Source organism: Cicer arietinum, chromosome 1, assembly GCF_000331145.2.
Source record: "Cicer arietinum cultivar CDC Frontier isolate Library 1 chromosome 1, Cicar.CDCFrontier_v2.0, whole genome shotgun sequence".
NCBI lineage: Eukaryota > Viridiplantae > Streptophyta > Magnoliopsida > Fabales > Fabaceae > Cicer > Cicer arietinum.
The window spans coordinates 36,177,308-36,192,327 of record NC_021160.2 but is presented as its reverse complement, the minus strand read 5'-3'; the positions used below and the strand labels follow the sequence as shown (position 1 = coordinate 36,192,327).

The following is a 15,020-nucleotide window of genomic DNA, read 5'->3' as shown; positions in this document are numbered from 1 at the left end:
TGTGGTGGTCCGTTTGCTTGCGTTCTCCCTCCTTCACAAAATTGCGGTGCCCCTTGGGGCCCAACCCAATTGTGAAACTAACTCCTTATAAAGGTCATAAATGAGTGTGTTCCCTCCAATGTGGGACTTCTCATTTTTCAATTCACACATTAAAGCCATCATCAATGCCAATTATGTTTCATCATTTCCAACACCTTGTTCCTCCTCCTCCTCCTTCAGTTTTGTCAGCCCAAAAACATACGTGAACTCATATTGCGTACGTGAAACTCAGTTTGCCTAGGACCTACGCAAACTCATCTTGCCCAGAAACATACGTGAACACGGTTTGTCCATAAATATACGTGAACTCTACGTACGCAAACTGAGTTCACGTATATTTTTGGACAGACTCAGTTTGCGTAACCAAAATCAGTTTACAAAATGAGTTTCATTTTCATCAAAATCAGTTTCAATCACATAACCCTAATTAAATATTATAAAAAAAAAAAAGTTGAAGAACAAGAAGAAGAACAAGATGATGCAAAACTGATGTAAATGAGAGCCAACGAAGATGATTGAAGATGTTGAAGTTGTTGAAAATGGAAGAAGAAGAAGAAGGATGATGAACATGAGTGTGAGGTACAACATGAAGATAGAAAGAGAAGTTATAGTTTAAAGAATGTAATAAATAAGCAAGAATATTTTGAATATTTCGTTTATTTTTTAAAATTGATAGGTGTAGTTAGCAAAAAGGAGGTGTGGATAGCAAAATTGTTAAAACTCTTTATAGGTGTGGTTAGCAAGAAGTGATTGCATGAAATTTCATGTTAAGAGTATTACTTCACTTCATCACAAAACCAAAACTCTTGCTTTGTAAGGGAACTATAGAGCTAACATAAAGAGTCCTTAAACTCCTTTTTGTTTTATCTTATTCTCTTTCTTGTGCAGATCTTGAAGTTGTACTTCATTGTTAGATTAAATCTGCACCAAGAAATGTTGTTAACTACCATTGGATCTGTTCTTTTGGTACTATTCTCTTGCTACACATTCACTTCAATAGGTATTTTCTACTTCTCATCATCCATTTAGTTCTTGAAAGTTTTTCTTGCTCTTTGGTAGTTCTACTTCTCTCAATTAATGAGTTCACATTTTTTGGAACTTGGAAGGCGTTTTCATTTGAGATTTGAATGAATGGATTGTTATTTATTTGCTACAAATCTTATTCTTGTCAATTTGGATCCTTATTTCATTCTGTCCGTTCATATTTTCTTGTGTTGGTATCTTAAGTTATAAATTATGAAAGTACAATAATTTATCCAAGTAATTTTTTTGCCAATTAATAAATGGTGACACTGTAAATTAATTATCAAAAATATCAATTTATTTAATTTATAGTTACAAATTAACAATTATTGTTGATATGAAAATTGATTTAATTAAGTTAACATTTTTGGTCATTTTATTTATGGATTTATGTTTTAGATCTCTTCTACATCCTTATTGATCTTAAAGAAAGTGTGATATTACTCATACATACAAATTACTTTCACTTTTTTTCTTAATCTGTTTTATTCTTTAATATCATACAATGTTGTGAGTAGTATATAGAGATCTAATTTGTTTTTAAATTGCTTTGAATATTAGTGATAGCTTAAAACTGATTTTTTTTTTTATATACAGAAGCCTATGATCCGTTAGATCCAACTGGCAATATAACACTCAAATGGGATATCGTTAGTTGGACTCCCGATGGCTATGTTGTAAGTCTTCAAAACTTCCTTAATGTCATAATAAATTGGTATAAAAACTTATAGTTATACACTCTGTTTAATGTTGATTAGCAAATGTAAGAAAAATTTAAAACTATCCTTTTTTTTAGTTTGATGGAATGTTCTCTATTGTATTGGTAAATTTTATTGTGTTAACTGGTTTATTATCAACGCATTGTTAGTCAACATGTAAAAATCACTCACACGGAAATGACAATAACGTTGCACATAGGGATGGGAATAGGCTAGGCCGTCCGACAGGGGCCTATGGCCTGACCTGGCCTGACCTATTTAATAAAAAGACCAGGCTCAGGCTATTTTTAAAGCCTATTTATTTAAATAGGTCAGGCTCAGGCTTATAAAGAAGCCTATTAGGCCTGACAGGCCGGCCTATATATATTTAATTATTTATTAATGTTATTTTTTATTATTATATTAATAATATTATTTCCTATTTTAAATTTTATCAATTAGACAATCACTCAGTAGTCATTCCATATTCGATAGCCATTCCATATTTGGTAGTCGTTCCATATTCGGTAGCCATTCAAGTAGTCAATAACTCAGTAGTCCTTCCATATTTGTTTGAGAGGTAATAATTGGTACATTTGTTTCAAAAAAAAAAATCTATTCTTTGAAACCAAGAATTATGTTTTAGGGTTTAAAGGATGTTTGTTTCAGATTTTTTTAAAATTATTTTGTTAGAAAAATTATTTTTTATTTAATATATATAGATATGTACATTGATATTGGTATGTGGAGATCATTTAAATATTTTAATATGAATAAGGCTTTTAAATAGGCTTCCAGGCCAGGTCAGGCTTTTAAAAAGGCCAGGCCAGGCCGAAAAAAAAGCCTATGATAGGCCGTAGGCCAGGCTTAGGCCTAAAAAATTAATCGTAGGCCAGGCTCAGGCCTTGCAAAGCCTGGCCTGGCCTGGCCTATTCCCACCCCTAGACTTGCACATAGGTACTAGTGATAATTTTTTTAAAAATGAAAGTGATTAAATATAAAAAGTGATTTTTACGAGAAGATATTCTAAAACTTTTCTATTTAAATTAGTTTTAGAAATAAACTCTTCCAAACAGATTAATAGTCAAATGCGTAGTCAGCATACACACCTACAATGAAAAACAAATGACAATTTTGGCAATTAGAAGCAAACACAAGGAAAATAAAAATAGAAAATGTTTTCTAAAACCAAACATGCCCGAATGCATCAAAGGATCAATCTAATTGTTTCCATTTCCTTTAAATTTAGAAATGAAACTTTTGCTTATGTTTCTGAAATATATTGACTGTTGTAGGAGTTGGATAGTTGAACGGATTTAAACTAAGAGTTCAAGGAATCAAAGGAGTTAAAAGATTAGAGTTCAAATCTTGACGAAAAAGAAAATACTAACATAATAACGGAGATACTAACATTTGTCTGTCATAAAAAAAAAATTGATTGTTGTTATTGTTTGTGTTGAGCAGGCTGTTTTGACAATGTACAACTTTCAAAAGTATCGCCGCGTTCAAGAACCAGGATGGATATTAGGTTGGACATGGGCAAAAAAAGAAGTAATTTGGAATATGATGGGAAGCCAAACAACAGAACAAGGAGATTGTTCAAAATTCAAAGCAGGAATTCCACATTGTTGTAAGAAAGATCCAACAGTAGTTGATTTGTTGCCAGGAACACCTTATAACCAACAGATTGCAAACTGTTGCAAAGGTGGTGTGTTGAGTACATGGGCTCAGGATCCAAACAATGCAGTGAGTTCTTTTCAGATAAGTGTTGGTTCTTCTGGAACAACTAATAAAACAGTTAAATTGCCAAGAAATTTCACATTGAAAGCACCTGGACCTGGTTACACTTGTGGTCCTGCAAAAAATTGTTAGACCAACTCAATTTATTACCAATGACAAGAGGAGAGTCATTCAAGCTATGAGTAAGTTACAAATTACATTAACTTAAGTTTCTCTCGTTTTTTTTTTCCTGCAAATTTTCATTGTGTTTTCATAACTTTCCTGATCAAGTCAAAATTAAGATATGTACATAGCCTTTGTTCAATAAACCCATTAATATGCCTTACTAAATTGAAATTTTTTTAGTTATGATTGTTCATTCTTTACCTGAGGGTGAGCCTTGGCGCAATGATAAGGTTGCTGGTTTGTGATTTGGATGTCGTGAATTCAAATTTTGGAAACAACCTCTTCACTTGAAAAGATAAGATTGCATATATCTATCATCCCCTGAACGCACATGGTGGGAGTCTCGTGCAAGAGTAAATAGACATTTGGGTCTTTGAATATGTCGGACAATGTCACCATAGTGTTTATTAATGTATCTGAATTGTGTCATTCGTTAGTTAGTTTGGTATTCAACTCAATCTTTCTTTTATTAATTTAGTAATCAAATGTGTCTTCAATTTGTTAGTTGATCTATAAAATTACAACAACAAAAAAGACTTAGGTTAGACTTGTTTTTGAAGTTTCGATATATTTGAAGACTATAATGATATTGTTAAGAGTCTCACATTGAGTAGATAAAAGTGTTCAATGTAGTACTTAAGTCATGAGACTCTCCCACCTAATAGACTTATCTTTTAGGTTAAACTCTTCTGATGAGCTTAAGTCCTAATAGATACCACCTCACATGTTTAGAGACTAAAATGGGTGTTTACTCCTCTTACAATAAGCTGCTTTTTATTTTCATTATTTTCTTGATAGCAACATTGCTTTTGTTGATGAAATGGATAATAATGTGTGATTTTCTATATGAACAGTTTATTTATGCTTTGTACATTGTTCCCAAGAGTTATGAATATGGAAACCAAATTTGAGGTTGTCTAACTTGACATATTTTATGACAGTGACCTGGAACATTACATGCACTTATTCTTAATTCCCGGCTCAAAAGACTCCGACTTACTAATGCTTTTATCAACAATATCATAAATGTGAAAGCAATCAACTTGGATGATGATGAAGATGCTTAAATGATTGTGCTAACCTACTTTTGTTTGGGTGTTAATTTTGTTAAAATAGTTATGAGTGACACTTGTAAAAAAACCTTCAAGTTATCTTCATATTTTGATATTTGATTGATTAGCATACACAAAACTATCTTTAGATTGTATAATATGAATTGCTAATCTATCGTTAAATATTTTGAATTTATTAAATTATCCTTACGGTATAATATGAATTGCTAATCTATCCTTAAATATTTTGAATTTATTAAATTGTCCTTACGGTGTGTGACATGTTTTGCGGTTTTTTATATGTTGGTACAACTATATCTCAAAACAAATTTCACATAAATTTTAATCATACCATCCAATTCTTCTAGGAGGGTCAACAACAAGGAAAAGTGAAAGACATCTCTTCTCTTTAAGTTTCTTCTCTTTCAAATATTCATACGATCCAATTCTAAAATATTTTCATGATTGTTGTCAGTCTCATCATAAATATTTTCAGTTTTATCGTCTTCAACAATAATTGATATCTGATTTTTATCAAACCAAGACTTCACAATATGAAATGAGATATTAAACATAGAAAAAATAAAAAAAAATAATTAACTAAACATTTGTCAATTGTAAAAATATAATTAACTATGTAATAAATAAATAATATTAAAATTCATTTAAATTTTTTAATTATCTATACGAAGATTAAAATTATTTAAAATTTTATTAAATAAATAAACTAAAGAAATAATTATTGAATATAATCCAAACACTGTTTACCATTTGTAAATGGAACTAGTAACATTTTTCTCCAAATATTACAAGGATCATTGTCACTTTTACTTTCTTCGTTGCCTTCACTATTAGAAATATCTTCAATCAATAAATTATACTTAACAAGATATTCTGCCAAGTAAGAATCTATTTCTTAATCGTTGGAAGTTATTCCTACACATTGGTTTATACCACCACAGAACAATAAAATTTAGTACAGAGTAAATCATAGCAAAAATATAAAGAACCTAATAATACACCTAAAAATTATAAAGTAAGAAGAAATAAATAAATAAAAAACAAATTGTATGTAAAAAATTTAAAATATTAATTTTTTAATAGACCCACTTTATTATAAATAAAAAATCTCAAAATTATCATGCATGGTAGAAATAACAAGATAATTATTTTTTTATTTAAATGAATAATCACGAATAATAAATTTCCTTAATAAATATATACTAAATTACAAAAAATATAATAAATATTTAAAACAAAGTTTTACAAAAACGACATAACGAAGTGTGTGTTAGCCAACTAAGGACATGAAAGCGACATAATACAAATGTGTTCGATATTGGCCCACTCTTGAATGTTCTACGATTAAATTGAGAGAGAACGTGAAAATGATAAAAGTATAAAAATATACACACAGAGAAAATGGCTTTTGGAGGCATGATGATGCGGCGCTGTTAGTGGTAAAGCAGAGAAGACAAAATTTGTCTCATTTATACCTGGTGAATAGAGCAAACTCTAGTTTAAATGGACTGTGGACCATATTTGAAATTTATTTTCAAGATTTTTGGATAGATGGACAATAATATAATATTAGGCTAATAATTTGTTTTTGTTGTTTCTTCATTACTAACAAAAGTTTTAAAAATAACATAACAACAACATATTTCTAAAAACCAAACATTGACTTGGTTTATATTATATAATTTGTGTACAAAAACTACTATTGAACACAAATAATACAACTCCTCTTTTACTAGTTCACATTCATTCTTCTCCTTCACATTACAACATTTTTCACTTTCTACAATAATCATCATTAAAATTTTTTACTTTGTAACTTCATTTCAAAAATTAGCAATCACAGCATTACAATTTTGAAATTGAAAGGCAATTGTATCTTTTGTTTGTATTTGTAGGACTATTCTTTTCACCTCAACCAACATTCTACAATTTAAAATTCAATCATCCATCATTTTCAATCAAATTTTATATTACTATAACAAAATACTACAGTGTCAAAGTACAAAAACTTCATAAGTACCATGTAAATGTTGCAGCTGTCATTGTCTTCTCGAAATTCATCATCAATGTTAAGATATGAATCTAACGAATTAGTTTGTGATTTCCTTCAAACATGACACGACTTCAGGTAGTAACCAATTGTTCCACATAAACCACAATGTGGTGTTTTTCTTACTATTTTTGTGATGCGATTAAATGATGATGAAGCACCAACCCCCTATTTTCTCCTAATTCGTGGTGAATTGCAGATTGTTCCTTCAATTCTATTCTAACTTTTGGTGATGTAATATCCTCACCCTTACCCACAACTTCTAATACGTGAGTATGTTTCTCTGCCATTTCAATAGTGCTACACCAAAAATTAGATTTACCACACTAAAGTGTGGCATTAGCCATCCGCTTACAATGCTCTATAAATGTAACATAAGTCGTTATAAATGTCGGATCATATTGACATGAACTATTTGCATTTTTGGCATTTACTAAATCCTTAACACCTTATATCCATCTATGCTTGACAATACATTCAGGTATCTTGACAATATTCAGATATATCAAAACAACTATAAAATGCTCACAAGAAATACACAATGTCTCAAATCTCTTACTTGAACATCTAAAATGAAACTTATCTTGGTCAAATGTAACAACCCATTCCATGTCTTCTCTAGGGTACTATTATAACAAAATTTGGATCCATTTTGTGTTACACTTTCCACCTTGTTGTCGACCTTTCTAAAAACTTGAATTGAGTTTGTAAAATAGTTTCCTCATAAGATGATGCATAATCAAACTCAATTTCTCTAAATCTCATGAAATTCAGTCACTTGAAGAATTGTTGTAAAAAATCAAGCAAATTCGATACAACATAAACATATTTTTCCAAATTCTGAATGCAAACCTTCACACCTCGAAGTTGTCATAAACCTAACATAACACTTACCTCTAATATGAGCAGTAGCCCACATACTTATCCTTTGATACATATCCAAAATCAAAATATTTTCTTCCAACCCAAATTCACTAACAAGCGCTTCCTATTTACTCTCAAATAGATTAACGTCAAAATCACCTAACAAACTGCTTAAACCTTGATACAATTTCGTATTTTTAATGTTACTAGTTGCATTTCTTATCAAATGTCACGCACAAAGACATTGATGAGCATTTGGAAACACCCTTCTAATTGCATTCCTCATTCCCAAGTCTCCATTAGTTATAACAAAAATGAGACGTTTACTTCTCATTACTTCCAACTGTTAGAACCAAGTTGGTTTGAAAAACTATGACCTTTACTTATTTTGATCATAACAAAATCATTTTCTGGAAACAGTTTAAATCACTAACGTTCTAATTAAGTGTGTAATTCCCAAATCAAGTGAATTTTGTGTGATCCTACATTGTATCCTCTGGTGATTGGACTAAGATGAAGAAACACTAAGACTCTGCTTCTAATTCCTTATGTTAAGTTTGAGGAACTCCCTCTGAAATGTGTAAGTGGTTATGATAACAAATACAAAGAATGCTCTGATTTTCTACCTCTTATAAACTTGACACGCAAGTGATTGTCTGCATCTGATAGTCGCATCAAGTATCTTATCATTTGACTTTAGCAAATAATGTATGCTCTGATGAAAGTCAACCATTTGATGGAAGACAATGATCTGATTATAGTCTATGCTCTGAAGATGACACAACTCTTGCGCATCCTTTAATAAACATCTTAATTTCACTTTGTGTCTAAAGGTCTATGAGACATGTTCATCGCATCCTCTGCTCATTTTGTCTTCGTACGAAGATACGCATAATCAATTACAATGACTCATTTTGACAAATTTTTAATGGCAAATAAATCTCAAAAGATTTGATAAGAAACTGAATGATACATGTTGATATCTTGCAATCAGGACAACGATTAGAAATTCTTACTTGGAAAACACAAGAAACAACACAATGCAATAAGCATAATACAACCATCTTTGCACTCTTACTCTTAACTTTTGTTTTACATAGTGTTGAGAAATATTTATGATAGTACAACTTTGTAAACACCCTCTTATGAGAGATTATTTTTAGAAAAACTAAACCAATTCTTTTGTAACCTAGCCCAATAATGGCTTCATCCCTCAACTATTTAACTACACTAAGTTAGAAGATTGAGAAAAACTCAAAAACACTCAGTTTTACTAGTAGGTGTTTAGTGGAATTGTAATTTAGTGTTGAATTAGTGGATTAAATCTTTTAGGTTGAAAGGACTGGACATAGTTGTTGTGTTGCTAGTGAACCAAGATAAATTGGTTGTATTATTCTATTTTCATTACTTTGCTTTAGTCTTTTTTTATAAACAATTTTTACAATAAAACAGAATTCAAACCCCATTTTCTTGTGTTTGTTGTTCTTCACATAAAATTTTCCAACAGTCATACATAACTCTTTTCTATTTTATCAGCAACAATTGTACTTGCAAATACAATGCTTTGATTGTAATGGTTTATACCATAGAATATGACTAACAAAGTATTATTGTTGAAGTTGTTGGATTTTAGAGAAAAAAAGGAGATAAAATAATTAGGATTTGAATATTATTGATAATAGCTTTATGATAACTTGATTATAAAAGACTCAATACTAATATCTATTTATAGATAAACATAGATTCAATCCTAAATCAGGAACAAATCATAATAATAATACGAGATATTCTAAGATATCTCTATGATTATAAATTTATCCTAGGAAATAAATCAAGATACTCTAATATAATATAAAAGATGTTATAAGATATTTTCTAATATTCTAACACTCCCCCTTAAGCTAAAGCTTACTAAGCTTTAACTTGTTACAAGAAAACAATGAATTACTCTGCAAAAGAATAAAAGTGGATGGAATGACAACTCAGGGATGCAGGTGAAGTCGGAGAGAATTGCTATAAATAAAGCCTAGCCAGATAGCTGGAATGATCATCAGCATGACAGAAATTCATGGCAAACAACTGAATAAAGCAAGGTCAGTTTTGATTAAAAAAACTGCATTTGGAAGCTTCAAACCAATAATATCGGAGACTCAAAATATTTAAACTTGAAAATACTTCAAGGAGAGTGGCATGCTTCAAGGAGAGAAAGGCAATGCCAGTACATCTGGGACAAAGATGGGGCCAATGCATCTGAGACAAATTGCCAAGATAAAGTGAGTCATGAAAATAAAAGACATCGTCAAAATAATCATCAACGGAAGAAGAAGTCGCCACTAATATGATTCATATATGGGAAAAGAGACACTACCAAAATGATTGTTATTGGGAATAGAAGCCTCTTTTATAATCTATTAGTAACAACTAAATTGCATGACAAACCCCAAATAAAAAGCAATGCGACTCTAATGAAATGAAGCAATGGTCAATCAACGGAGTGAGCAAATATATCCAAAACAAGATAGATAATGGTTGTTTGAACAAGGATGCATATTTTTCATTGATCAAAATTTGAAAGTAAGGGCAGATCTGGAAACAAGAAGGAAAATTCAATCTAGACGACCGAAACATTGTGCTGGAAGGCATACACACGCGCCTAAGCTCGAGGCTGTTGGTGCGACACATGGAATGAACATAGAGGATCTTGAAGGCATGTGAGCGCGCGTGGAGCAACTTTTGGCATAAAAAATTTGGGCTGTGTAAATTGGGAGATTCCCCACACAATGGAAGTGGTTGTGTTGGAAAACTTGCTGGAAAACTTTTTAAGCAGCGACAACAGATGGAAGGCAACAGTAGACGACATATCTTGAAGGTAGTAAGTGTAACCGTAGCCCGAAACTAGAATACGAGGGCATATTCGAAACTACAAGGTTGAGGCGCGATTGACCGACCAAGCAACAAATGAGAGGCGTCAAAATGCGTTGTCACATGTTGTGGAGACGAAGACGCGTGAAATCTACTCGCATGAGAGATTAACAACCCATGAGAGTGAATGTGACGGTTTTTGGCGATATGCTTTCTGGCACGACCTGATATGGAGGAATACGATGATGTTCGCATGAAAATTCGCCAGAAATGGTAGCATCGGCGTTAATAATAGACTGAACGGAAAACGAGTGAAACGCGTCAAAATGTTGGAAAGGAGAAACTATGATTATATTCCCTAACTATTGGGAGCTCAGCAGCGGAATAGAGGTGAGATCATTCAAGGAGGATCGAAATTGGCTCTGATATGATGTTGAAGTTGTGGGATTTTAGAGGAAAAGATGAGAGAAAATAATCAGGGTTTGAATATTGTTGATAATAGCTTTATGATAACTTGATTACAAAAGACTCAATATTAATCTCTATTTATAGATAAACATATATTCAATCCTAAATCAGGAACAAATCATAATAATAATAATAATGAGAGATATTCTAAGATATCTCTATGATTATAAATTGATCATAGGAAATAACTCAAGATACTCTAATATAATATAAAAGATATTATAAGATATTTTCTAATATTCTAACAATTATATTTATTTATTTTTCTATATGTTGCATCAAATTCCAAAACATCACCAAATAACAAGTAGTCCATACGTCCTACACCATCGCACCAAAACAAATGTTGAAGCATTCCATCTTCAATAAATAGTGTGCCTCTAAGACAACAAGTCGTACCTTAATGTCATACTTATAAGGAACACAAGTGCACCACCACGACCACGACCATCATGATCAGAATAATGGTTTCCTTTTTACTCGAATTGTTCATTATATAGGTCTCTTATTGAATAACCCAAATTTTTATAACCACCAGTTTGTGAAGAAAAATAACTATATATACGCGAGGTTGAGATGCAAAATTTTCTCGTGGTCTTTATTTGGTATTTGTCATATTTTGTCATTTTTCTATATGCTGGAAGCATACCTTTATATTCGTCATTTAGGAATGAGTGGTAATGTACAACATTAAACAATTTAATATACCAAAAATGCACTTTTAAACTCAACATGTACTTGTATTTTAGCTTCACAACCACACCTACTAATTGGTTATGTTCTCGTTGTCTACAAATTGATTAGTTGTATTTTTCATATCGTATACATTCCCTATGAAAAAGAAATATTTGTTGAACTATTTCATCATTACAATTTCTAACAACCTTACTATTTCTAGTAGTAAATCCATTTAAACAACCATACAAGTTATAAAACATAAATGCAACCTCACGATCAGGAAAACAATACCTCATTATTTCATCAGAACTTTTTTATTTGAAATTCATTTTTTCTACATCACCAAATCTGGTAACATGTTCTTCTACTTTCATCAAAAACCCCCTTGTCATTTTCTTCTACTTCTTCCTCGTATGAGCTAGCACAACTCTTAGACAACGAAATATTACCAACTCTATATAGTCAAATATACACATTAATTTCCCAAGATAAAAAGAAATCTTCAAATTTAAATAACAAATCATATATTCAGGCAAAATATTGCACACATCTTCATAGCGTGTTGCGCGGGTATATTTTTATTTATTTAATTTAAGTGAATTTTTTAAAAAATTAATATGAAGTTTGACATCCCAATTTAGTATTTATATCAATAATATATATATATATATACGATTTTACCAATATAAATCATAGAAGAGAAGTACCAATTTAGACGAATGACTTGAATAAATATAATAACGTATTAATATTGAGATCGATGAATATGTTAAATATTAAAGTATTGTATTTGATAATTGAAATTAAGAGATATGTTGGATTTTGATCCTTTGATTCCTAATTTTGACATAATTAATAATTCAACAATGTTCATACAATGCATGATAAATCTAATATTTGAATTGAGCAAGATTTCAGGAACCATAATCAAACCCTACACACTTGGATCAAATTGCTTGGAACACAAGAAATCAACAAAAGTTGAATTCTGAATATGTAAATCGATTGGGAAATCGATTTCATAACAAGGGTGTAAGGAAATCTTAAGTGTTTGTAAATGTGCAATCGATTAGGCAATCGATTAGATTAACTAAAAATGAAAAAAATGCACAAGTCAGTAGCCTCTGTTTTGGAGGAAATCGATTGGTAAATCGATTGAACATTTCACAAATCAAACCTGATGGTAACACATCGATTGGTAAATCGATTGGATGAGTCACAGTGGCACTCCAGTGCTGAGGAAATCGATTGGCAAATCGATTGACAAAGTATCATTTGAAAAATGACCTCACCTGTGACAAATACAATCGATTGGACAATCTATTGTTAACACTTTCAATTTTGATAAAGTTTGGTTGCAATCGATTGGGAAATCGATTGAACTAAACACCAGGTAAAAACTTTTCAGGAACATGCCACCAAAGCGATTGACAAGTCGATTGATATCAAATAGCTGAGCCACTGTTTTGAAAACAATCGATTGGCAAATCGATTGATATTAAAACTGAGTCACTGTTTTTGAATCACATCGATTACCAAATCGATTGACATCAAAAACCTGAGCCACTGTTTTGAAAACAATCGATTGGCAAATCGATTGAAATAAACTTGTTGAAAACACAGTGAACTCTGAAGTTTGGCAAATCGATTGAGTAATCGATTGAAAATAGTTTTATCAAAACAGATTCCCAGAAATCGATTAGGCAATCGATTTATACAGGTCTGGACATGTTCTGCTGAAAAGTGTTGTTTTAAAGAATCGATTGGTAAATCGATTAGCTTGTATAGTTTCAAGATTAAAGAAAACCAAGATCGCGATAATCGATTGGCAAATCGATTTAGCTCATTTTATAACTTTACAAAATCGATTGGGAAATCGATTTCGTAGTTGGTTTTTCAGAAACTATATAAGATGTCTTTCAATCTTTATTCATACAACTTTTACATAACATTTCATAACTTTCATAATTTCTCACAACGCTCTTAGCTGTTCATAACAACAAACTAACAACTTCATAATTGTGATTACAGATCTCAATACAGTTTGTTGACAATCTAAGAGAAATGATAATGTGCTCAAGAACAATCCATGAATATCCAGATTTGTGAAGAGCAACATTCATAAAGATTGAAGACCCTTTTGTTTTACAATCTTTATTCTTTCTGTAATAAAACTTTGAACGAAATAGAACGCAAGAAAAGCCAGCTCGAAACTGGTGGCTACTTTCTTGGTTGAGAGGACTCAACAAGAAAGAGTCGCACTTTGATTCTGTGATAGGCTGCTGAGTGTCTTCAAGGATCAGAGGGTATTCAATAGGAAAGATATAATTAGAGATTGATAGGTTTCAGGGAGGAAACTGGAAAATCTTTGTAATTGATTCTTTCTATTGAAGGAGAAGAAAATCTGAAATCCGATTGGATTTTCAGGACTGGACGTAGGTTGTTGTGGAACAACCGAACCAGGATAAATCTCTGTGTCTTCTTCTCTAACTCTCTCTCTTTAATTTTCTATATTGCTAACTTTGCATGCCTCAAAATTTAATTTCCGCTGTGCGCTTGATACTGATTAATTTGGTAACGAAAACTGATATATTTTCTTTATTGCGAGGTCACTGATACCAACAATTGGTATCAGAGCCAACTTCTTGAGAGGTAAAACTTATAAGAAGATGGCCTCAACTGACGTTCTGGGAGAAGGCGCTTCGTTAGCTCGACCACCAGCTTTCAACGGTACAGCCTACATGTACTGGAAGCAAAGAATGCTCATATTTCTGGAAGCAAGTGGCATAGATATCCTTGATGCTGTTGAAAACGGTCCGTACATTCCCAAGATTGCAGGAACTGACAACTCAATGATTATCAAGCCTAGAGCCGACTGGTCAGATGATGACAAGAAGAAGGTTGGTTTCAATGCGAAGGCTAAGAACATCATCACGTCCGCCCTATGTGCAGAAGAGTTCTTTAGAGTGTCCAATTGCAAGTCAGCAAAAGAGATGTGGGACATCCTCCAAGAAACTCACGAAGGTACTACTGATGTTAAGAGAGCTCGTGTGAATACGCTCATGCACGAATATGAATTATTTAGCATGAAGAAAGAAGAGTCAATCAGCGATTTGCAAACCAGATTCACACACATAGTCAACAACCTGCATGCACTAGGAAAAGATGTGGATAATGAACAGCAGATTGGAAAGATCATGAGATGTTTAACCAGAGAATGGCAGCCCAAAATTACCGCAATAGCTGAGTCTAAGGATCTAGCAAAGATAACGACAGCAACATTATTTGGTAAATTGAGGGAACATGAAATGGAATTACAACGACTGGATGAATCAGAAATTGAAAGTAGGAAAAAGAAAG

General features: G+C 31.8%; 1 protein-coding gene across 1 annotated transcript; it reads left to right on the top strand.

The window, feature by feature from the left end:
- The first annotated feature begins 788 nt into the window (after window positions 1–788).
- Window positions 789–4,927, top strand: LOC101513424 (protein COBRA). The gene is given in 5 exon segments (XM_012719951.3): window positions 789–1,039; window positions 1,660–1,739; window positions 3,225–3,626; window positions 3,628–3,682; window positions 4,607–4,927. Coding segments are annotated over 5 exon segments (636 nt in total). The 5' UTR covers window positions 789–972; the 3' UTR covers window positions 4,639–4,927.
- Window positions 4,928–15,020: the final 10,093 nt, after the last annotated feature.